Source organism: Lampetra fluviatilis, chromosome 6 (genome assembly GCF_964198595.1).
Source record: "Lampetra fluviatilis chromosome 6, kcLamFluv1.1, whole genome shotgun sequence".
NCBI classification, from domain to species: Eukaryota; Metazoa; Chordata; class Hyperoartia; order Petromyzontiformes; family Petromyzontidae; genus Lampetra; species Lampetra fluviatilis.
The window spans coordinates 4,229,467-4,253,483 of NC_136280.1; the positions used below are offsets into that span (position 1 = coordinate 4,229,467).

Sequence of the window (24,017 nt, forward strand, 5' to 3'; positions counted from 1 at the left end):
GTGCGTTTAATGTGGCGCTGCACTCTGTTGTAGGAGAAATCACGTATTCAAAAGGAGGCGTTGGAAAGATGAAATTTAGCATAAAATTCACTTGAAAATATTCAACGTCTAACTAAAACTGCAGATGTTCAGAATATGATATTGAAATTCTCTTACAATTATTAAATATTAAAAGTAATTATAACTATAAAAAATACTTGAAACTTTGTAGTAGAACGAAGCAAATGGAGAGTACAATTATAACAATCACATATTCATTTCACAGAATTAAAAGTCCTGGTAGAATCATTAGAATCAAAATGTTTAATAACAATAATTCAAAAAATTTACAAAATTTATGCTTCTCCATTCTCCCATGGAGAAGCAAAATGCTCCTTCATGGAATAAATAAAAGGTGACCTTATTAAATTTATACAATCAAATAGTTAATAATGATAATTAATAAAAAATAGTGTTGTTATAACAATTCTATTTAAAAAAATTTTCATTTAAAGTTGCGCATTTTGATGTGACGTCACATTTCTCAACCCCCCCCTCCCCGCCTCGTCACACATCGTCACAAATGTCTGACCCCCCTCCCCCTCTAGGTGCGTGACGTCATTTATGAACGGCCCCTAGGGGCGCTGGCCAGCTCAGCCCCACCGTGTTTTCCTTTCGAAAGTCGTCGCCAACAAATCCAAACCCCCAGCAACGACAAAAGTGCCCGCCACTGTGGGGGTTGCGTCGTGGGACGACATTTCATTTGGCCACGGATGGAGGTGGTGGGTGGGGCGGAGGGGGGGTGAGAGAAGAAGAGGGGGGGGGGGCTAGAAGGGGGAGGCGGGGGGAGGAGGAGGAGGTGGGGCTGAAAAGCGCCCACGTGGAGACTGAAGATCAGAGACGGCTACGTCATCATCACGCACGTGGCCGGTGATTGTGACCCCACAATCACCGATTAATAATCATCCAGATTATGCGGCTTGCGGGATTAACCGTGCTTGCGTCTGACGAACAAACCAAAAAAAACAAACACTAAAACTAAATTGATCAAATAATTACCAAAAACATCTCACACACGCGCGCTCATGTTTCATGTTTCGGTGCTGCTCGCTCGCGACGGGTCCGTGACTCGGCGGCCACGTGACTGCAACTTTCAGGAGCATTGGATAGAAAAAACATTAAGGCTTGCGCACTAATAAGTATGCACCCCCATTCTATGTAGGTAATCAACAGTGGCTTTTTAAGACCGGAAGCAGGTGGATGGCTTCACTATTCTGGCAAATCGCCCGATGATGCTGGATGTAATTACCAGCGAAACGTCGTACTACTCACATTGTAAATGTTGTGTATTCACTCTTCAACACACCGGTGGGCTGAAGTAGAGAACTATTTGGCGTTTTGTTTACGTGACAAACCCCTTACTGATTGGCCGTGTCGAGTGGTAGAGGGTTTCAACACATTTATACTTAACGCGATCTAACCCAAAAACCCTTTGTTATGAAGTGCTTTGCTGTCGCCTTGCTTTACACGTTTCGCAATATCCGTGTTGTTGGGTTATTTGGCGGCACCCCTTCTATGCTGCAACGTGGAGCTGTAATCCGGCACTGTGGAGGCAGCGAGGGTTGGTGGATCACGCAAGCGTTGTGTAACTCCCTTGCCATGTGCGTGTATATATAGCCGCGGTGTATACGTACAAGTGAGTATAGTTTCGTTTCTACATCTGCATGGGATAGCGCGTTGCCCCCTTTCCAGGCGTGGGATATCTCCGAGTGCTTCGGTTTCCTCCCACATGTAAACGTTCTTTAAGTGACCGATAATAACACCTTAATATACAGAGGGACCCCAGAGCTTGGAGGTAATTTGGCGGCGGCTCACCGTCTGTCTGCCTTTGCAACTCGTCCGTGGCGCCCTCATCCCTCTTAGTTGTTCTCTCTCTTCGTGAGCGGCCAAATACTGTGCAGCGGAATTATCGGAAGAATAATAATTGTAATCAAGAGTTTACTCTAGTTGTACCAATGATGGGACTCACGTCGCTCAGGAATTATTTGACCGAGGATTTTCCCCCTTCACTTGTTTTCTCACGCTGACCGATAAATTAATCTACGTCGCCACACCACGCTCAATATTTGTTTGCGATTCACAGCCCATTTGATCACATTAGCATTTGACACTCAACACGCGTAGCAGAACACATTGGAGCGTTGTGCATAATACTTTGCAGAACTCTTGCTTATGCAACACCACACCGTATTGTACACCACCACCACCACCACAGAAAAATACTATCATGCCGATCGGTCTGTTATTCACATTATGCACACACGCACAATCCAAGGTGCTCGTGCAGAAATGGATTCCCACCGAAGACACTTACATCCAGTGGCTCATCGAGATGGACCAGGTCACAGGGCCATATAGGGGGCGCTTCAGAAATGGCCACGGAAGCTTGCAGAGATGGCCTTCAGGAAAGGCTGAGGTGGCCCTTTCATCGGGCAATTCACTCTGGCCGCCAAAGCACTTTCAGCGGCCCTGTCAGGTCGCTCATGATCACACCCACGACTCCTCGTCCGCTGCCGCCCCCGAGCAGCGCGCCTTGGAGCTACTGCCGGAGCCCCGAGGCCCGGACGGGCTGGCGTCCGGCGTAGAGGGCAGCCTGCGGCCGGCGATGTGCGCCCTCGGCGGAACGCTGTGCTGTGGCGGCCACACGTCCTCCTCGGAGCCCAGCTCCTCCTCGGCCCTCACGTTGGGCGTGAGCAGGCTGCGCACGCGGGAGCCCCTACGCGCCAGCTGTCTTGCCGACGGCGTCCGAGACATCGTCCTGACGCTCGGGGCCCGACCCAGCTGAGACGCGCCGGCGCCCTGCGGCGGCCGGCTCGCGGGCCGCCCAGAGGAGCGGTTGGAGGGAACGCGGGCAATTTGACCCGGCCTCCTTCCCGTGGCCCGCGTGGACGGGGCGCGGCCCACTTGGGCCACGGCGTATCGGGGCGCGCCGGGCCTCGCTTGCGCCTGGCTGTCGGCCGAGGCTCGCGCCGTCCCACTGGCCACCTTGCGTTGAGATGCCACGCAGGCAGGAAGGCCGGCTGCGCTGCCACCGCCGCCGCCCCCATTTTGCAAGTTGAGGGAGCTCCTCAAATTCTGAGGGGGACTCGTGGCGTGTTGCGGCCGTGGTGTCGGCAAGCTTCGCGAGCCCAGCTTGTTGGGGGACGACGGAGGATCTGGGCTCCCGGAGCTAGGGGTCTCCTTGTCGCCGGCCTCGGCCTGCTTGTAGACGGTGGGGGTGGGGATTTTGGAGGGACGTTGCTCTGGCCTGTGGTCACGACGAGGACGAATCTTCGGGCGGAGCTTCAGCTTATAAATGGACGGGACGCGCTCGGGCTTCCGAAGGCTCTTCCTCGGCCGAGAGAGGCCCTGCCGAGCCTGCTGCTGCTGCGTCCGCCTGGATGCCCTCTCTTCTCCGCACGCAAGTGGTTCCGCTGCTGCTGCTGCTGCTGCCACCATTGAATTTCGCAAACCCAGAGTTTCCCCATTCACCCCATCATTCTGCAATCGATCGTCTGTGACCCGTGGCGTCGCGCTCACCTCGCTGCCGTCAGCCACCTCCGACATCTTGTCTGAATCGCCTCCGTGGCTGCTTTCACTTGAGCGCCATTCACCATTGACGGCACCGTCCGAACCGTTGATGGGAGGCACCTTCGCCAGTTTCGACCTGAGACTGTCTTCAATGACACTGAACCTTTCACCGAGGATCAGCCTTTTCGTCAGCGTGTCGCGGTGCCCGTTCTTCGACGCTCTCTCCACGGCCTCCACCGCGGGCTGCGGGTCGACGGCCCTCACCTCGTCCACGGACTTGGACATTCGCGTGAACGTCCCGTCGCGCCGGAGCGCGCCCAGCGCGGGCGCTTTACTGCCCCAGCCATCCATGTCGACGCGTTTGAGGTGCACGGAGCTCTGCTTCAGCTCGGCCACGACGGCGCCGTAATCCCCCTGGGCTGCCGGCACGCTCACCGAAATCCTCGCCCCTACCGGCTCCGTGCCCGAATCGTCCGACGCGCCGCACGATGGGGGGCCGATCGTGCGGGCGCCGCTCGTGCGGGCGCCACCGGTGTCGAGGCTGGCGCCCAGGTGCCTGAGCGCCGGGTGGCTGCTGCTGCTGCCACCGCCACGCGATGACGGCGGGCCCACGTGGTGGGGGGAGGTGAACTCGTCGCGCACGCTCTCGGGAGGGGTTTTGTTCGCGCGGTCCCGGGGTTGAGCGCCGTTGGGGAGGCCTCCGTGCTTGGGGTGCATCGTCTCCAGCGACAGCAAGGAGGAGTAGGCCGAGTCGCTCTTGGCGATGTCGGAGAAGTCGCGGTGCGGCGACGCGGCGGGTGTGGAGCCCGACAGAGAGGGGGCGACTCCGCTGTCGTTCATCTCATTGTCGAATCCTCCTCCCTCGGCCGTTGCGTCAAGCTTGTTCTTGCGCATGTTGGCCCGAAACTCCTCCTCCAGACGGCGGTAGAGCTCCGCTTCCTCCTCGTGCGGGCGGTCGCCCGGCGGCCTGCACGCGACGCTCACGTCCTCTTCGTCGACGTCATCGTCGTCGTCCTGCTCCATCTCTTTCCCGTGCTCGTCGATGTAAACGAGCTGAGCTGTCGCCTGCGGAGACCAAGCGCCGTCCCTCTGGACAGAGTCGCTTCGCCGGTTGGGATGCGCCCTGTAGCTCACCACGTCGAGCTGAGTGTCCAGCGACCTGGAGCTCTTGACGCTGTTTGTGCCGGAGACCGCCAGAGAGCGTGCCGGGGCCGGTGACCGGGCCCTGTCCATGGAAGGCGCGCAGGGAAGATACTTATTGACGGCGGTCGCGGGCTGGGTCACAAGCTGCCGGATGCCGTCCGCGGCCGCCCCTCTCTGCCTCGGGCTGGCGCGGGCGGGAAGGCTCGTGCTCATCGACTCCTTCAGCTGGGAGCCGAGTTGTGCGCCGCTCGCCCCGGACGCTTCGTCTTCGAGTGGCTCCTCCGATCGCCTCCGACGAGCCGAGGGCGCGGCCTCGGCGAGCGCGACGCGCGTCACCGCGTGCCGCCCGTCTTTGCTGCGCCGCACTCGCAGCAGCACTTGCTCGTTATCGTGCCGAGCGCCCGTCAGCGACTCCGCCGAGGAGTAGGGTCTGCTGTGCAGAGAAGTCGGCTCCACTTCGCTGCGGGGTCTCGTTGGTCTGAATTTTGCGGTCTGCTGCTGCTGCTCTTGCTGCTGCTCGAGCAGCGACGGGGTTCTCGGGCGTGAGGCCTGCACGCCGACGAACGGGTCGTGGGTCGAAAGGGGCCTCCGCCTCTCCTTGCTCTTACCGCTGATGTCGTCGTCCCTCATTCTGATGACGAGAGCAAAGAGACGAGTGAGACGGGAATAATTGCGCACGCGCACAGCATTCGCTCGCTCTCGAAGAGCGAAAACGGCTCGAAGGAGCGGGGAGGAACCACGGGCGAGCGGTAAAGGCAACCACGTGGTGGGCTGACGCAAAATCCAGCCTCCGAGCTATGCGGTCTTCGATAAATGAAGGTGTTATTGGTCAATTAATGGAGCCACCAAGTAATGTCCTCTTGCATACAGCAACGGGCAACCCAGTAGCATTGTTTACAAAGGCCACACCCTCCTGATGAGAAGTTTAAACGCTTATAGAAAACGTTGGTCTGGAAGGAGACGTGTTGGACTCATGGACATACATTATTTTGGTGAATAGAACTGATCCAAGTTCGTTTACTCATAATACTCCGCACCTCCAATTAGCAAGGTTGGCTACGTACGGCGTGAAAGAAGTTATACATATGTACGTACATACACCCTCCAAGACGGTATGCGGGGATGGAGCGGTGGCGCAGTTGCTAGTTAGTAACAACCACGCTCGGAAACCTGGTGACCCGGACATGGCCACGCATCAGCGGCGAGCGAGTGATGTCGTCGTCACCATATAGGACTTTGCGAAAGTCCGCAAAAGTCTAACTCCTGCTCCCATGTTCCACGGAGCTGTCTCCCCCCCCCATCCCCTTCACCGTACCTCACGGGGGTCCCGGGGCGAGGAATCGTCCCCTCCCTTCCCTGCCCACAGTGCTCAGCGGTCCCGGGGAGAGGCGAGTAGGGCCGGAGGTCGTGGGTCGTCGCAGAGAGGCGAAGCTGCGAGCCCGACCTGGGCCCCAGGCCGGTCTGCTCCGGGCACACCGACGTGGCCGTTTTGGAGAGCTGCGATGAGCCCCCTGCCTTGACCGGCGTCCTGTGAGCTGAGGGCGGGGAATTCGCACGGGATAGAGAGGGAGAGAGAGGCGTGGTGCGCGCACACGCGGTGAAATCGGTGCGCTTGCCGCAGTCATTCTTCACGCCGTTTCATGTGTCCGGGTAAAGTTGCCACCTCTGAGGTACAAATAAACAAGGGCATGTCACGGGAAGAATAAGAATATCTCCTGATACCGCCGGAAGAGTGGGGAGAACTGCACGGAAATGTTTCGCCTTGAGTGGCGGATCATTATTATGCAATTGACAAAAAACTGGGGCCGTTAAGGTTCGTGGAAGACTTACATATTTATTGGCATAGCTTTTTCAAGAAGAGGACGATTTTTATGGTCAAGTTAAATAAACTCCTTGAAAAAAGTAAAAAAAAACAACGGTTTTATTAACAACTTCGTTTAACTGATGGTCGAGAAGTACTTCAATGGTGCCCGAGTCGATTCCACAGTTTAGGGGCCGCGGCGTTTTTGACCTACACAAAATATATATATAATTAAGAAGCCGTCCATAATTTTTTTATTGATTGAAAGGAGGCAATTAATTGATTATTTGATGCCGATTTTGATACAAACATGTATTGTCTCCGGATCTGAGTACGTGTGCAAAATGTGGAATTGATTGGACAACAGGAAGTAGACTAAATTTTGATTACAAAATTTGACCACGACAAACACAAGTGAAGTTAAATAAAACCGTTGAAAAAGAACGATGTTAGAATAATTTGTACGGGGGAGGTGGGGGGATAGGATCTTCAGCGGATGCCTGACAGAAGAACGTGAATCGCATTGTTACTCCGTTTTGAGTTCAACAATCCTTTCATGTATATACGTATGTATGTTGAACTTCTTACGCACCGTACGTAGCCAAACGTGCTAATCGGAGGTGCGGGATGAATGTTTGTTGAATGCGGTTGTGTGTCTACCCCTGAGTTTTTGCATGCCCCCCCCCCCATCCTTTAATCGAGGTCAAGCTACAGCGTTGACAGCGTTGGGGTGCGAGGGGAGGGTTGGGGTGGGGGTTGGGGGCTCTCACTAGGGGCCAGGCAGCGGCAGGGGTCGTGCTTGTCCAGGTAGTGCTCCAGGGTGTCCCAGCCGCCACCCACGCGCACCATCACGTGCTTCCGCAGGATCTGCCCGCGTGCCACCGACACAGAGAGAGCCGTAAGGACGGTTCCATAATCGTCGTCGTGATTATTACGATCATGAGCCGTGACGAATCCACTACTTGATGAAGGCCTCCTCAATGCCATGTAGGTTGCTGGCCGCCTTTGTCTCCCCAGTGGCGATTTTACACATTGCACCAGGAACTCATTTCAGGCTGAGTCAACCTAGAGGAGGCCCAGGACCGGTTCAGATAATCGTCACTGGTGTTTGCGATGAGCGGGATTCTCAATGCCATGTAGGTTGCTGACCGCCTTTGTCTCCCCAGTGGCGATGTTTACACATTGCACCAGGTACTCATTTCAGGCTGAGTCGACCTAGGGGAGGACCAGGACCGGTTCAGATAATCGTCACTGGTGTTTGCCATGAGCGGGATTCGGACCCGGGTCGCCAGGTTCGTAGCGCAGCGCGCTAACCAGCGCGCTAACCGCTACACTACCGCTACACTACCCCCCCCCCCCCACACACACACACAGAGAGGGTCTCACCCTGACGTAGATGAGGGAGCTGGAGTCCCCGACCCGGTACTTGCCCTCTGACACCCGCACCATGGGGAACTGCACCGGGCACGTGCATCGGCTGAGCAGGAACCGCACCTAGACGGGCACGGAGACACGTGTGGCTCTGAGCGACAAAGCAGACCATGTGTCCGGACTACGTGTTTGACCATCATCATCACCACCACCACCGCCACCGCCACCGCCGTCGTCATCATCACCGTCGCGTGATATTTATACCGCAAGTCCCATGCAGTGCATGTCAAGGCAATAGAACTGAGTGCCGTTTGAGATATTTACTCGGGAAGGAAGTGGTTTCAGACTCAACGCTTGGCGTCATGGCATCAAAACCTGCCCCTTCTCGTGAGTGCAGTGAAGTAGAACTGAATTATTTCTGTGGGGGGAGCGGCGGCGCAGTGGTTAGCGCACGGCACCCTGAACCCCGATGACCCGAGTACGACCCCCCCCCCGTGCCCCCCTTCATCAACCCACGCTGCCCCCCCCCCCCAGCATGGGAATTACGGTCAGTTATCGACAACAACCATCATCAGAATAAGGGGCCATCCATTGAGTAGGTACGCAAAAATCCGTCAAAACTTGAGCCCTCCCCCCTCCCTGTACGCACGCGGACTTTTTACCCCCCCCCCAACCTGCGTACGTACGCCTGACGCACCCCCCCCCCCCGAATCCTATAGAACGGCCGATATTGAATCTACGCAGAAACGATCAAGGATTATTAATATTATTAACGTGTTTAAGCAAACAGAGAGGACACCGCCGGACTATCTAACTCATTTGAGGGCCAATGTAGACAAATTATCGAGGCTTCACCACCCCCCCCCGTTTCTTATGCGTACGTACATTGTCAGTAGACCCCCCCATACGCAAGCGTACGCGTTTGAGTTAACCCCCCCTCCCCCCTCCATGCGTAAGTACTCAATGGATGGCCCCCTAATGTTCAGATTTACAAATGGGCCAACAACATTGACGACGACGACGATCACCGCCGCCGCTAAACGCTTTCAAGCTATCAATTCCGGCTCACCGAATCTGCACTTGCTTTATTACTATAGTACTATACCGCCTTCAACTTTTACGAACGACCGGGTGTTCAAGGTTAGCGATTTGTCGTATTATCCGGCTGTATAGCAAATGAAAAAATCCAATTACTTTACGATGCAAGTTACAACATTTGTGTGTTTTTTTATTTTATTTAGGGCCCCTTTACAACATACGCTGCAGGATCCGCACTAGCTTCATCCGCCACTGTGTGTGTGTGTCGGGGGGGAGGGGGGGTCCCCTGTGATGACGTCACGGTGGCGAGTCTCGGTTGTTGCGCTGCTGCCGTGTTGACTCTGTGGTGCGGCGGGGGTGGACGGGGGTGGTGGTGGTGGTGCTGTGTGCACAGGCCGAGTGGCGGCGTCTCTCGTTGCCAGGTTTTTGGCACGCGTGGTGTAGCGAGCGCCCAGCGTCGCCGCCGCAACGCCCGAGCTGAACCTTCAATAATCATCGTGATGATACGAGATTTTTTTTTTCTTAAAAGGTTAAGGTTGTTTTGCCAGGCGCGTATCACGTTCATCGTATTTTAAGATGGGTTTGGAAAGTAAAAAAAAGAAACGCACCCCAAACTTGTGGCCCGGTTTTCATGAAGTTATAGAAATATTTTCACACACACTGCACGTATTATCATAGGCTACGTACGTGCGTCGAACTTCTTTCGCACCATACGTAGCAGATTATAAGACGCACCAATACATTTTTCTTTGTAATGCAGGGCAATAAAAAAGGCGTGTTTCATAATTCGGAAAATGCGGTTATACCGTGCATTGATTGGAATCTCGCGATGCAAGTATCGAAGTTTGCGCGTGAGAATTCATCATTTCCGATGTGTGCAAATGGTATGTACATTTATGCAAATTGCATGCGAATAATAGATTTCAGGCCAACGACGAGGGATCAAGAGAATGGAAAAATAATACAAAGTAACTGTAAAAAGGAGGTTAAAAAAATATACATATAAAAAAAAAATCGAATCGCCACCAAGAATCATCACAAATCATTGGATCGGTTGGGGGGGGGGGAGGTGGATCGTTTCACGTCTGATTATTAGTTTTTGAATAAGTTCCGGCTGGCGCTCACGAGTGTCGCGTTGGCACGAGGCATTTCCATTCGTCGTTCTCTCAAGGCAGCAACGCAACAGCAGCCACGCGTTAGCGGCCTCGCGAAGATGGATTTTTGGAGAGCTGCTTCTGCATTTCCTTCACTTTACCCACCGCTGGAGTCACCACATTGTTTTGTTTTATAAGCCCCATCCTATAAACGTGTTGGCCCCGGCGTCCATCAAACGCATTCTTTATGTTTCAGCTTGCAGAGCTGGAGTTTGTTGTGCAGCCATTGGTTACCAAGCAAGGGGCTATGAATTCACAATCACGCCGAAGCACTTCGCGTTATTTATCGGTGGCTGCAACTCGGATTTGAAACCCAGAACCTCACGCGCGCTGGTGACACACCACCACTTGGCATTAACCCCCTGGGTAAAGTCTAGATTTGAAGTTTTCGTGACTGCAAGGATTCATATTCTTGGGTTTTTTCGGTAAAGTCACGTAGGTAAAAAAAATAAAATTAATAAAAGTAAAATAAAAAAAAATCACGACGTTTCGGAGGCTTGGGTTGCCTCCGAAACGTCGTTATTTTTTATTTTATTTTTATTTTACTTTCATTCATTTTAATTTTTTACCTACGTAACTTTACCGAAAAAACCCAAGAATATGAACCCCTGGGTAAACTCAGGCCACATCATCAACGGAGATTTTCGAATATATATTTTTCTAGCAGCGAGATGCGATCGTGTCTTCAAGACACTTTACAAAATGGAAAACAACGCAGATTATAGCTGCGAGAGTAAGGGGAGGGGAGAGACCTGAGAGACAGAGAGAGGAGAGGGCGGAGAGAGAGAGGAGAGCATCAGGGAGGCACAGCCCGAGAAGAATCAACCGGATCCCTGAATCAACAACGAACTCTGGCGATAGCTGGGGCAGCCAGGGCAGCATCAATTTGCCCCCAAATCATTTTCGGGGTGGGGGGGGGGGGCGGAGGTGGCAAGTTAATAGTGAAGTTTTTAGACCTGAACACTGGCATATACCCAAACATCAACACGCGCGTACAAGCAGCTCTGACATAATGCAGTAGCGTTCAGTTCAAGGTTTGTGACGGCGCGCCTCAGAGAATGCGCGGAATCGATGTTGATTTTAAATTCGGAGCACCCGATCAATCCAACTGAGCCGAGGATGCCAAATGAAGTGGCGTGCACGGTTTTTACTCGGTGGGCGCGCGCATTAAAGTGCCGTCTGCCCCCTTTTGAGAGTCCCACAAAGCATAATAAAGGCAAAGTGCCACCCTGTAACTCGGATTTATAGGAGACGCTGAGCCAACAGCCGTGTCTGCAAGCGGTGTGTAACGAACAACGCAAAGTGCATTTGACAACATTTTTTTTTTATTTTCGCGCGCGTTCATTGCTGTCAGGGACGGTGGCAGCGCCGGCTTTTAAACATCTGCAGGATCCATCTTCTTGGTTCTTTCGGTAAAGTCACGTAGAAGGAAAATAATAAAATAATAAAAATAAAACATAATAAAATAATTCTCACGACGTTTCGGCCACAACGCAAGCAGCCGTCTTCAGGTGGAGAACAGGTCTGTCCTTCTACGTGACTTTACCGAAAGAACCAAGAAGATGAATCCCTGCAGTCACGAAAGCTTTAAATCGAAATCTGCAGGATCGTTCCGTGAACTCCGTGAGGAGCGCTGCGTGCGCTCGCTGTCGAGGATGTCCATCGGCTTGGACCGTCGGGATAAACCGCAGTGCGACCTTTGGGCACTTTTTTTTTGTGTCACGCAAACTCTTGCAAAGCGGACGCCACCGGGACTGTCGAGCAACACAAGAGAGAGAGAGTCGCGTGCAAAAAAATTTGCGACGGCCCATCGACAGCTCTAAACCCTCAAAATCCTTTCCATCCTTTTGTCCCCGTTCGTGGTGATTAGCACACCACACATGGCCACAATCGTTGGGCCCCCAAAACCAATCGCGATTGGCACAAGCAAATACGTTCTTTGCCGAGAGGCTTGCCGACTGGGCTGTCTCTTCTCCGCTTCCAATCCCGTCGACACACCGCGACCCCCTTCGGTGTTTTGGGGACGCGTTGTATACGCGTGATGCGTCACCGCGGCCATAAAAGACTATTCATTAGCGGCAAACGGCCACCAATCACGAGGATGTCGCTATCTGTGTTGCGCCAGACTCCCACCGAACAACCGATTCCTCAAACAACGTCGGCCGCCTCCACGCCTACGGAAATGGAATCATGGACCTCGGTGGGCCCGGGTCAATCCGTTACATGACAGCGCACCTCGCAAGTGTTTATTTAGATATATTGCATTGCATTTAATGCAACAGTGTAATTTATTCATTAGGAAAAGCCTCGCCGAGTCTCAAGAGACTTTTGCAACGAGTGGTAATATTTGGCCAGTTTCCTTTTTAAGGAGATGTTTTTGTTGTTGTGTCTGTACGGAGTGTAAAACCGAAGCATCTCAAGAAAAGCCACTCGTAACGAGAGCATGCCACTCAAGAGGTCCGTACGGACAGGTTAAAGAGCCCACTTCCTGCACATCCATCCGCTGGCCGCCATGCAGCCCAAGCAGGTTTGGGAGTTTTGTATCGGCTGTTGTGCACTGACGATGGGCCTGATGGTGACATTTTACTTGACATACCGACAAAACCCCACAGGCTCATAAGGCCCTCATATTTTGTGCTCCATCTTGAAGTAACAGCTGAGCGACGGTAGCGCGGCCATCGACATTTTTTTTTGTCTGTGAATTACGATGACTTAATTCATGGCTTTGCCACAGCTAAAGCCAGTAAAAACAATGTTGTTTTAAGACAGGAGTGTAGCGAGTAGTTTAAGTTTGATGAATCTACCTCGAGTCGAATACATTTGTTAATCATGGCTAAATAATGAAATGTGTTTGATGACTCTCTGCAATATATAATACACACTTAAGCCTTTGCCTCCTATTTAGCCTTAGACTCTTCGTAACTCTTAATTTGGCCATGCCTGGTACCTCATACCCAATCTGGTTCGTGACCACCGCACCTCACCCTTTGGCCCGGCGCAGTTGCACCGCCTGCACACTCGACAGCAACCGCGCGAGGAGTGGCTACGCACGTATGTTGAACTTCTTTTGTACCGTACGTAGCCAACATCGGCTGAGTTTGTGGGGAAGGAGGGTGGGCGGCGGGGGCGGGGGAGCAACGCCCCTGCCAAACTGGACACATTTTTAAATGAATTACACGCACCCACAATCCCTAACGCGAGGAACAAAGTGAACCCCTTGCCCGCCACCCCCCCCCCCCAAAATAGAAGTCACACACCGCCTATGGTAACCAGCCGTGGTAATCGGAGGTGCGGGGGAAGGACAACAAATGAAACAGAAAGAGCAGAGGGATGGGTGGGTGAACGGTGGGGGGGGGGGGGGTGTCGGGCTGAGGAGGAGTGGCCGGTGGGTGGGGGCGGTGGTGGAGGTGTTGGTGGTGAAACGGTGGTGGTGGGGGGGGGCAGCGAGGCGGGTGGATGGATGGATGGGGGTGGCGGTGGTGTTGGTGTCGGCAGGGTCAAACTGACCATGCCGTCCAGGCTCTTGAGGTCGCACGTCTTGCGCTGGGGCTGAGCGGCGGGGGTTGGCGGCGGCTGGGCCTCGGGCTGCCTCTCGAGGCGGATCTCCTCGTCGATCTCGCGCTCGAACTGCACCAGCACGGGCGCGAGCATGCCAAAGCGCGCGCCGCGCCGCGCCACCTCGAGCAGGCACAGCACGAAGTGCTTCTCGTTGCGCCGCAGGACCTGGGCCCGCCGCCGTGGGGAAGGGGGGGGGGTGTAGAGAGTGAGGGCCTCGTTCGCGCGGTCGGGACGACCACCCCGAATGATGGGTTTTTTTTTGACAGCGCCTCACGATACGATCCCGGTGGACATGCGAAAACGTCGGTGGCGACGTTGGCACGTGGTTGGAACCGTTGGGCCAGAGATGGCCCAGCGTTGGACCAAAGTTGGCCCAAAATAAGCCAAAGGTTCCCTGCTTACTAGGATGTAACTTGCTGTTAGCCAAACAATGCCATGCTGAAAAAAGTACCCCGCAAAAATAACTCAATTGGGATTACACGTGGCAACGTCTACCTGGCAGGGCTTTCGTAAACAAAAACAAATAGTTTTCGTTTAATACATTGAAACTGACGGTTTGGCAAATACACAAAACAACGAAACTTCTGCGCAGGGCGCTCTCTCCCCCTCCCCCCTGCCCCTTTATCGAACATATCTGAGATTGGGACGCGACCGTGGCCTCGTTGTCACCAAACGCACCAGGTCGTTGCTCTCGAACATGACGGACTCGTTGACGCCCAGCCGGTGTCGACACCAGCCGATGAAGTTGGAGACGTTGTCCCTGGCCTGGAAGGAGCGGGTCTTCACGTCCCGCGACGCGAACGCCAGGTCTCCCTGGGGAAGCTGCGGTGGTGGCGGGCGGGCGGGCGGCATAGGTAAAGGTGCAGGCATGGAGGTGTATGCGTGTGTGTGCGTGTGTGTTGAACTTCGTTTTGCACCGCATGTAGCCAACCGTGCCGGGGGTGGGGGACGGGCGGGGACAACTAACACACACACACACAAAAAGTGACTTGCTCGTTCCACTGCTGACGGAAAAGAACACAAACCACCCCCCCAGAGGGAGCTGTGCGGAGAGAGTTCCTCTGTAAAGCGTCGAATAAGACAGAAACGCGCGTCTTGAGCTGAGCAAGGTTGTATCGGGACTTGCGAGAAGAGACTAGGGGAGGGAGTTCCATTCACAAAATCCCGAGCAGCGTGACAACACAAACTGAGCACGTTCGTCGACAGCACAGCCGCGGCAAGGCGGGGACGTGCGGGATATAATAGGCGACGTTTCGGGCAATGGCCGTCACAAAAAGTCAGATCCCCCCTCAAATATGACGTCACAAAACTCTGCCCCCCCCCAAAAAGAAAACATACTTCAAATCGCTTTAAACTATTGTCATTGTAGTGCGTATTTAATGTGGCGCTGAACTCTGATGTTGTAGGAGAAAACATTTTTTCAAAAAGTATATTTAATTAAGTAGAACGTGTCGTTTATATTTATTCAAAGTTGCGCATTTTGATGTGACGTCACATTTCTCAACCCCCCCCCTCGTCACACATCGTCACAAATGTCTGACCCCCCCCCCACCCTAGGTGCGTGACGTCATTTATGGACGGCCCCTTTCCCACGGGCGATTTCGAGCTCAGCGTTTGGCGGGTGCGTCTTCTCGATCGGGTCGGTGTTTTTGGCGTGCGATCCGGATTCGTGCAACCTTCATTGACGTCTTTGAAGAGTTTCCGGAGCGTCTTGTAATAATAATAATGATGATGATAATCCGGAGGCGGACCGCTGAATGCCCAACCATTCCGCAGCGGCGTCGTCGTGCCAACACCGCAGGGCGACGCGGACATTCGACAGGGCTGCCATACGTGAATGTTTCCACAATGATAATTGGTTTTTTACCCTTTTATCTGGCAACAAAACTGACACCTTTTTTACAAGGAGTCATGTTTGCATAAACCACAATACCTGCAGTCATAATGCAAACATAACTCCTTGTAAAAAAGGTGTCAGTTTTGTTGCCAGATTAAAGGGGAAAAAAACAATTATCATATATTTTACTGGCAAATGAGGTTCCAATGGTGTAAATGCTTACCACCGAGCTCTCATACTCTGACGGTGCATTGTCTTTGAGTTGTGCGCCTTTTGGCGTCATCTGGTCCAACACCATGTGAGACTAGGCTCTAAGGAAAACTGTCTCGGGTGTGGACCAATCAACTTCAAGGACAGTGCATACATTATCAGAGTTATGTTTTTTGTTTGCATTATGACTGCAGGTATTGTGGTTTATGCAAACATGACTCCTTGTAAAAAAGTGTCAGTTTTGTTGCCAGATAAAAGGGTAAAAAACCAACTATCATATTTTTTACTGGCAAATGAGGTTCCAATGGGGTTTCCACAATGTTATGCTGCTTTGCTGAAGATCGATTGATAGGCTTGAGCAGAGGCGCAACTATTGGTGGGGGGGGGGGGGCTATGGGGCAGCTTTCTGCGACGCATAGGGACCCCGTCGACCACAAGGGGGTGCCTCGAATCGTCGAGAGATAAACAAAAGTAAAACATGTTAAGAACATTTATATTCATTCATATTTTATTTTCCTGCCGTCTACCATGGACCCAGCTGTTAACGCATCTGGATATCATATTAATTGAGTATAAAGTTGCGCGATCCACCCCCTTTGAGGAAATCTTAGACCGACGGGGCCTGCCGTGAAAGCAAAGACGCATGATTACTTAATTGTTGGGCATTGTCCCTTTAAATAAATACGTTTTTATTAATATTATTAATAATGTCACCGTGAGACCGTCTGGAACCCAATACACGGTGCAAGCTAAAAAACATTTACCACCTTTGCCAGTACCAACATATAATAGGGGGTTTCCCCCTTTTTTCTGGCAACAAAACTGAAACCTTTTTACAAGGATTCATGTCTGCATTAACCACAATACTTGCAGTTTTTTGTTTGCCTGTTCAACATTCCAATTTAGCGGATATGGAACAGTGTCTCCGACGCACACCCACGTCACGGGATCTTTAACGTGAGCCGTGAAGCAAGACCGTGCGTTTCATTTTGGGGGCAGAGGAGCGTTGTGTGTGGGGGGGGGGGGGGGGGGGGGTAAATACACACGCAGTATTAACCAGGGCGGCCGCCGGGCCTCAAACCGCCGTTTACCTGCATGGTCGCGGCGGCTTGCGGCTGAGCCTCGGCGAACTCGGCGGCTTGCCGGTTCACGGTGTTGGCGTGGTGGCAGAGCACCGTGCCGGTCTCGAGCTCTTCCAGGAAGTTATCCACCGTGATATCGATGCTGTGCAGGGCGCTCAGCCACTCGGCCAGGTCCTCCTTCATGGCGTACAAGTACTCCTCGCTCGAGCGGAACGGACGGATGCTTTTGGTCGCCGCTGACGAGATGTCCACCTCGGCCATCGTGTTCACCTTGGGTGACTTCGTGGGGTCCTTTTTTGAATTGTTGTTGTTGTTGTTGTTTTTTTTTGTTAAAATCTACGCACGATTTTAAGCCGCGTGTTTCCCCAATTCGACCGGTGAATATTTTTCAAAGTCGTACACTGTCGTTGTTGTTGTTGTTGTCGTCGATTAAGGTGTGCGTGCTGCGTTGTGTGCCTTTTTTAATAGGTGCTCGCTAACAACACTTGACTCAACAGCCGAAATGTAGGCGATATGGGGTATATTTGTTGTGCGATGGTAAGAGACAACCCGTGTCTGTACGTATCTATACTTTTGAGTTGACTGTTCAATGATGACCGTCTGTTGTTTTTGCAAATAAACCAATCACCACAACGCGTTGCTTATTTCATGTCCGAGCAGAAACAGTGGCGTGCCGGATTTCTGTTAACATCATATTCTGTAACACGTACAAAAATACAAAGCATTTCAACACTAACTCGCGGTTAGAAACGCCACGAACAATGGCATTAATGATTCATCGCTGCACGTGTGCATGCATGCATGTCTAATTCATTCATTGCGTACGGCCCCACAAGTGGCAGTGACACCTGTGGAGTAAAAAAAAAACCCCCATCAACAACAGGCACCCATAAACACCGATAGGGCGTCGAAAAGCAACTTAGTACCAAGACTGCAGGTGGCGTTGAGAGTTCGCGATCGTTCGTCAGCTGCCCCTGCCGCTGCCCTTTCAGTTCATCGCTCCGTGCACGTCGTCTGTTCGGCGATCGCAGGAGACCTGCAAGAACGCCAAAGACATTTCCCACGTTGAGCATCTCGGCTGACACGAAGCTGGACTTCGTGCCATCTCCGTAGCCGTGTCGCGGGATGGGATGGCATGGACCGAGCCACGCTGAAATAAAGCCGCGACGGAGGGCAGCAGATGCGACGACGCGAGCCTCTCGCGTGGTGGCGGTGGCGGGGAGCGCTCGCGCTACGCAAAACCCGGCGACCCGAGTTCGATTCTCACTCACATTCCAACTCCCCAAGCGCTACAACCCCCCCCCCCTGCCTCTATGCGTGGCGTTCGGAGACCTGGCGAAATCGGTGGCGTTCAGGGCGATGTCCGTTCGGAGGCAATGACCGAGATGCAAAGTCGGCAACGTCGATGAATGATCCTCTTGTCTGGCTGTCGCAGTCACGGGGTAAGCGCGCAGCCCCTAGGCTGTGATCTGTTGGCTGCAGGGCTCCTGAATCGGACAACCGAGCCTTGCATCGGCCGTGGTGGTTCATAGCCAAATAAGCGGTAGTATACATTGCTATTGTCCTCTCGCCGTCATCGCCGTCATCGTCATCATCATCGTCCCACCAGCAAATAACTCTCTTTGATTTTATTTTACTTTTATTAATTTTTTTTTTACCTACGTGACTTTACCGAAAAAAACCTAAGAATATGAATAATAACTCACAATGCACCGGATCTCGTCGGATCCAGGGAGCTCACTAAGCAGGGCCACACGAAGCAAAACACTCATCGCCAATGACATTCGGCAAAGCATCCCAACGTGTCGGGAATCTCTTGGAATCGAATCGTGAGACACACGGAGGTGCCTTTGGGGCAGATAAAAATTGGCACCGTGACTATACATCGTCAGCAGCTTGACTGCCAATCACCATTATCATAATCAACGGCCTGCTATCCCGTAGTTTTATATGTGCAGTGTAATACCAAGTGCTTATGCATCATCAACGTGTGCCTCTCTTCATGCGCAACAAAACAGAAATATGCATGTACAACGATCAAGGCTGCTGTCGTTTTTGCTACCAACAGCGGAAGCAGTGAACGAGAGGGAGTGTGTGTGTCACAATCACATGCTTTAAGCAGCGTCGGCCATGCACCGGCGATAAAGATTTGAGAGAAAAAAAATCCATCAAACTTGGAAGATATTTAAGGTTTGGAGTCGGGCATCACGTATACGCACCTCACAATTAACAACGACTCACAATTACGGGCCTGTTGTGACAGTGTCACACAGAGCACGGCGTTTAAATATATTCCTCGCATTCGTAATGCCTGATAAATATAGAGTAGACTGACGTTTCGGGCAACGGCCCCCTATCCAGAGGACAGAAATGAGAAGAGCCGAAATGCTAAAAAGACAAAGATCCCCCCGTGTAGCCTTCAACAGACCGTCGGGGCAAGGTGCTGTTAGCGAGCACCTATTAAGATTGGCACGGTGGTCTGGCCAACGCCACGTCCGGCCGCCTTTGTGGTGTTGATGTTTGCACACCGCACCAGGTACTGATTTAAGGCTGAGTCGACCTGGGGGGGGGGGGGCAGGACCGGTTCGTATATTCGCCACTGTTTATAGTCGTGAGCGGGAATCGAACTCGGTTGGCCTGGCGTTGGTAGCGCAGCGCGGACCACTGCGTTCAAAAAAAACATAACCATGCGCAGCGAATTCACTCGCCAGCTCGCCCACCGCGAGCTGAGCTTATTCACCGGATTATAAGACGCACCGGAAAGTAAGACGCACCCCAAAAGGTTGTGCCCGGCGTTAAATACGAAATAATATTGAAGGCGAAACTAATCTGGTCTCACACACACAGGCGCACGGATAACCGGATTATAAGACGCACCCCACCCCCCCACCCACCCCCAATTTAATGTTTTAAAACAGAGGAAAAAACAAGCGCGTCTTATAAACGAGGGAATACGGTAACGAGAGCTGACCACAGGCGGAGTCGCTTGTGCCCCAGAGGCACGCTCACGTTACATGGTTTGAATAATTGATCGCGCTCGAAGAGAAGTGAAGACGAGAGAGAGAGAGAGGAGGGGAATAGGCGAGAGAATAGAGAGCGAGATGGGGCAGAAGGGGAGAAATGGGAAGGTTTGATCGTATCTCTCTCCGCGTCTCACTCACCTCAGCTCGCAATGAGCGGGGGACGAGCGCTCCATTTCCACCAGGCGAGGAGGCCACCGTGTTCGACGCGTTTCTATCACGGGGCGTCGTATCGTCTCCATCGCAACGGGCCAGCCCCGAGGTGGGGTCATAACAAACAAAAGCGGCGGAGTGTACGGCCCTCTCTTCTGCAACGCACCCTCCCAGCCACCAGACTGAACGCATGCACCCACCCCTCTCCTCACGAAAGTCACTCACTTCTCCCACCCCCCCACACACACACACTGCAAGCCCCGCCGCTAAAGGCAAGCCGCAATGTGATTAATCTTCTTGGTTCTTTCGGTAAAGTCACGTAGACGCTGTCTTTCTGACAGACCTGTTCTTCACCTGAGGATGGCTGCTTGCGTTGTGGCCGAAACGTCGTGAGAATTATTTTATTGTATTTCATTTTTTATTACTTCATTATTTCCATTCTACGTGACTTTACCGAAATAACCAAGAAGATGAATCCCTGCAGTCACGAAAGCTTTAAATCGAAATTTAATTGATGAGTTTCATGTTAATCCGAGCAATGCATTTTTTTTTCAATTTCGAATTTATGTATGCATGTTTGAACTTGTTCTTTCGTGGCCAGGCCTGCGAATCGGAGGTGCGGGGGAAGGACAACAAACTATACACAACAAGCAGTTTAAAAGAAATTAGTTTAAAATCGAGAGTATTTAAAAGTGCGTAGCTCCAATGGCTTCCTAATATAGGAAGGAAGAGTGTTCCAGACGGCCGAAGAAGCGCATCTGAAAGTACGCGATGTAGTGACCGTCTTTGGTCGATGGTTCGCCAAAATTTGCTGCGAGGATAACTGGAGTTTGCATCATGGTTAATGCTAATAAAACCGTACACAATTATACAAATTTTTACTCAATCTTCAAAATGCCCGTTTTGCTGAAAAGCCAAAAATCATTAGGCACATTCGCCCACGTGGCAACTCGATTTGTATGTTTTTTGCAGGGTGATAAAAACAATATTCTTAACAAAATATTCAGAATATTATTGTACATTCGTCATTAGCGGCAAACCACACGGAGAATCGAGCCTGTTTAGTACCGATACGCGATATTGAGAACACCAGGGGTTGCTAGCTTGGGCTGCGAGTACAGCAACGGGTTCTTGAATATATCCGTTCAGATCGTTGCGCTTTGCGTGTTATCCCCTCACATGCATTATGGGGGTTGTCACACATGGAGCCAAACACTCATGAATGGCATTGGCCAACATCTCAATGTGTCAGGACTCTCCTCATGCAAGTGTCTTGCGACTTTGCTTTTATGTCCTGGATAAATAAGCAATATTTATTTTATTACTATTATCATTATCATCATCAAAACACGGAATATTCTACATCTCACCGATGCATTGTCTGGTTGCGTGGCGTGTCCTTCGGCATAACGTCCGACGTTTCGCTCCACGTTCTGAGCGTCAAATTCAGGCACTGAAATTTCAGCGCAAAATTCGCAAACAAAACCCAAGAAAGCCATCCAGCACAGCCACGGAAAACCTCGCAATGTGTAGAGAGCATCGTCCTTCCATCAAGGAATCACCACAAATACGTGAGCTCTGATTCGAGGTGACATCGAGGCGAGCTCGTCACACGTGCGTGCTTGCGATTGACACCTCTGCATTTAGCATCGGCTGCGCCGAGCGCGTCGCTTAAGACATCGATGCGATAAAAAAAACTAAAATATCACCACACACACCTTGAAACTGAATGGGAACTTTTTTTGCTCGGTATCAAAGTATGACAAAAAATACAAATAGGTTTTAGCCTTTCTGGCAATCAAACAGGAGGTGTTAGGATCTTCAAACACCAAATAGAAACTTTTTTGCAAGGAATCGCGTACTGCATTAATCGCGCACAGTACTTGTTGTGAACATTCAAACAAAACACAAGAAAACCCATCGTTATCTTTTTATACTTTGATACTGGCAAAACGGTCAGATGTTGCAGCTGCTCACCCCGAGCCCGAATTGCTCTGATCGTGCATTGTCCTTGTACCGTTCGCCTTTCGGCGTTCTTCTCTGCTCTGACACTGGTGGTGAGGCTAGGCCCTAAAGAAGGCTGTCTCTGGTGTAGGCCAATTAGTTTCAAAGACAACGCATCAAATATTATAATTAGAGCCGTGTCTGTTTGCATGATCACCGCAAGTACCGTGCGTGGTTAATGCAGTACTTCTTGCAAAAGGTTTCTATTCGGTCTTTGAACATCTCAACACAACTGTTTTATTACCAGAAAAGCTAAAACCTATTATTATTATTATCATTATTATTTTTTCGCACGCCTTGAAACTGGGCGTGGGTTCACGGACGGGCCACCTCCAGCGTCACACGAGCGTGCGTGATTTCGCAGGCGAGGTTTTGTTGTTGTTATATTTATTATCAATGTAAGTAATTGACGCCTCGACTATTATTTCCATCTCGTCAAAGACGTGTCAGCGACGAAGGGGGGGCCTCCTCCCCCTCTCCCCTCCCCCCCACCACGGCAACCGCTCCGCTTAATTAAAACGTCCGCCTTAATCCGTCAAAAGCTAGCTAGCAACCCGCGCGAGTTCACACATTTTCCTGCCCCCCCCCCCTTTTTACTTTTGCACGCAAAGTCAAGAGGCGCGTCGCTCGCGCGTATTAATTACCGCGTGCGTCTCGTTTGGCCTTTGAGTTCAATTGTGGGGGGGCGGTGGTGCAGCGGTTTGCGCACTGCGCTGGGAGCCCAACAAACCCTGACGTTTGATTCCACAGCCATGGACAACGTGAGCGGTGAGCGATGCGTGAATTTGCCGTGGCATCTGTCACCTCCCCAAGCCTCCCCTCCCCCCCCCCTTTTTTTCATTGACCTGCACTGACCGCGATGATTACCACGATAATTACAATTTCGACTCTCGAAGAGCGAGGGTGATTCGGAGGCGCGATGAGCCACGGACGAGCGGGGAAGGCAGCGAGCCAGTTGGAGAGGCGGCGCTTTCTGTTGGCCAAACTCTACGGTTGTCTACAAATGAGTGTTTACGCGTGGGAGGAAAGAGATGTAACCCACGCGTGCGAGGATGGCAACGCCACTCCACATAGACGGAACAAGTGGGGTCCACTTTTGCTGCACTGCATTCTAAATTATCAACAGGTAAGGCCCATTGAGCTGTACGAAATTGATGGCGGTACCCCGGGGCACCAAAGTACCCCGGCTCTCGCATAATGTCCGTGACGCAGTCATTTTGAGTCTGTTGATGGTCGGCGATGCGGCAATCGACTCATCCCGACAAGCTGTGCACGATGCACCACCACAATCGTCCTCGCTGCGTTTCGACATTGCGGAGTAGCACCGATTTCGGATTGATTGGTGCCCCAGGCGTGGAGTTAAGTACACCCCTGGAAAAAATAGTGTCCCCGAAATAAAATATTTAATTGCCTCAGCCATTTTGTATTATTTGGTACCCCGGGGTGCGCCATAATGATCATTTGTTTATTTTTCATACGCGACCTGGCCACAAATGATAGCTTACCCAGGCAAGCCCCACAGAGATTTTTAGATGTTTTTCAGATGCGACCTGGCCACAAATGATAGCTTACCCAGGCAAGCCCCACAGAGATTTTTAGATGTTTTTCAGATGCGACCTGGCCACAAACGATAGCTTATCCAGGCAAGCCCCACAGAGATTTTTAGATGTTTTTCAGATGCGACCTGGCCACAAATGATAGCTTACCCAGGCAAGCCCCACAGAGATTTTTAGATGTTTTTCAGATGCGACCTGGCCACAAACGATAGCTTATCCAGGCAAGCCCCACAGAGATTTTTAGATGTTTTTCAGATGCGACCTGGCCACAAATGACAGCTTACCAAGGCAAGTCCCACAGAGCTGTATAGCTATTTTTCAGAGGCGACCTGGCCACAAATGATAGCTCAACGACGTGGCTTATCGTGTGGAAATTTATAGCAGCCAAATCCTCTAAACGTACGTTTCTCAATGTGTAGGGAAAATATGGAGAAAAAAATTAAACCACGTGACCACGGGGGAGAACATGCAAACTCCAAATATACAACATGCACTGTCAGGGTCGGGATCGAACTCGCGACCTCCTGTATCTCGCCGCCGT

The 24,017-nt window shown here is 51.7% G+C and overlaps 1 protein-coding gene across 1 annotated transcript; it reads right to left on the minus strand.

The window, feature by feature from the left end:
• Positions 1 to 560: 560 nt before the first annotated feature.
• LOC144933069 (uncharacterized) lies at positions 561 to 17,579 on the minus strand. The gene is made up of 7 exons (XM_078857566.1): positions 16,753 to 17,579; positions 14,293 to 14,436; positions 13,564 to 13,779; positions 7,880 to 7,987; positions 7,264 to 7,360; positions 6,008 to 6,227; positions 561 to 5,323 (listed from the first exon to the last, which is right to left on the minus strand). Exons 1-7 carry the CDS (start codon positions 17,002 to 17,004, stop codon positions 2,527 to 2,529), a joined length of 3,834 nt encoding a protein of 1,277 aa, XP_078713692.1. The 5' UTR covers positions 17,005 to 17,579; the 3' UTR covers positions 561 to 2,526.
• Between the last annotated feature and the right edge of the window lie 6,438 nt (positions 17,580 to 24,017).

Coding starts and splice junctions, on each gene's coding strand:
- LOC144933069 (XM_078857566.1), bottom strand. CDS start 17,004: ATGGCCGAGGTGGACATCTCGTCAGCGGCGACCAAAAGCATCCGTCCG. Junction 14,437..16,752: donor AAGCCGCCGCGACCATGCAG/GTAAACGGCGGT, acceptor CCACCACCGCAG/CTTCCCCAGGGAGACCTGGC. Junction 7,361..7,879: donor GCTCCCTCATCTACGTCAGG/GTGAGACCCTCT, acceptor GCACGCGGGCAG/ATCCTGCGGAAGCACGTGAT.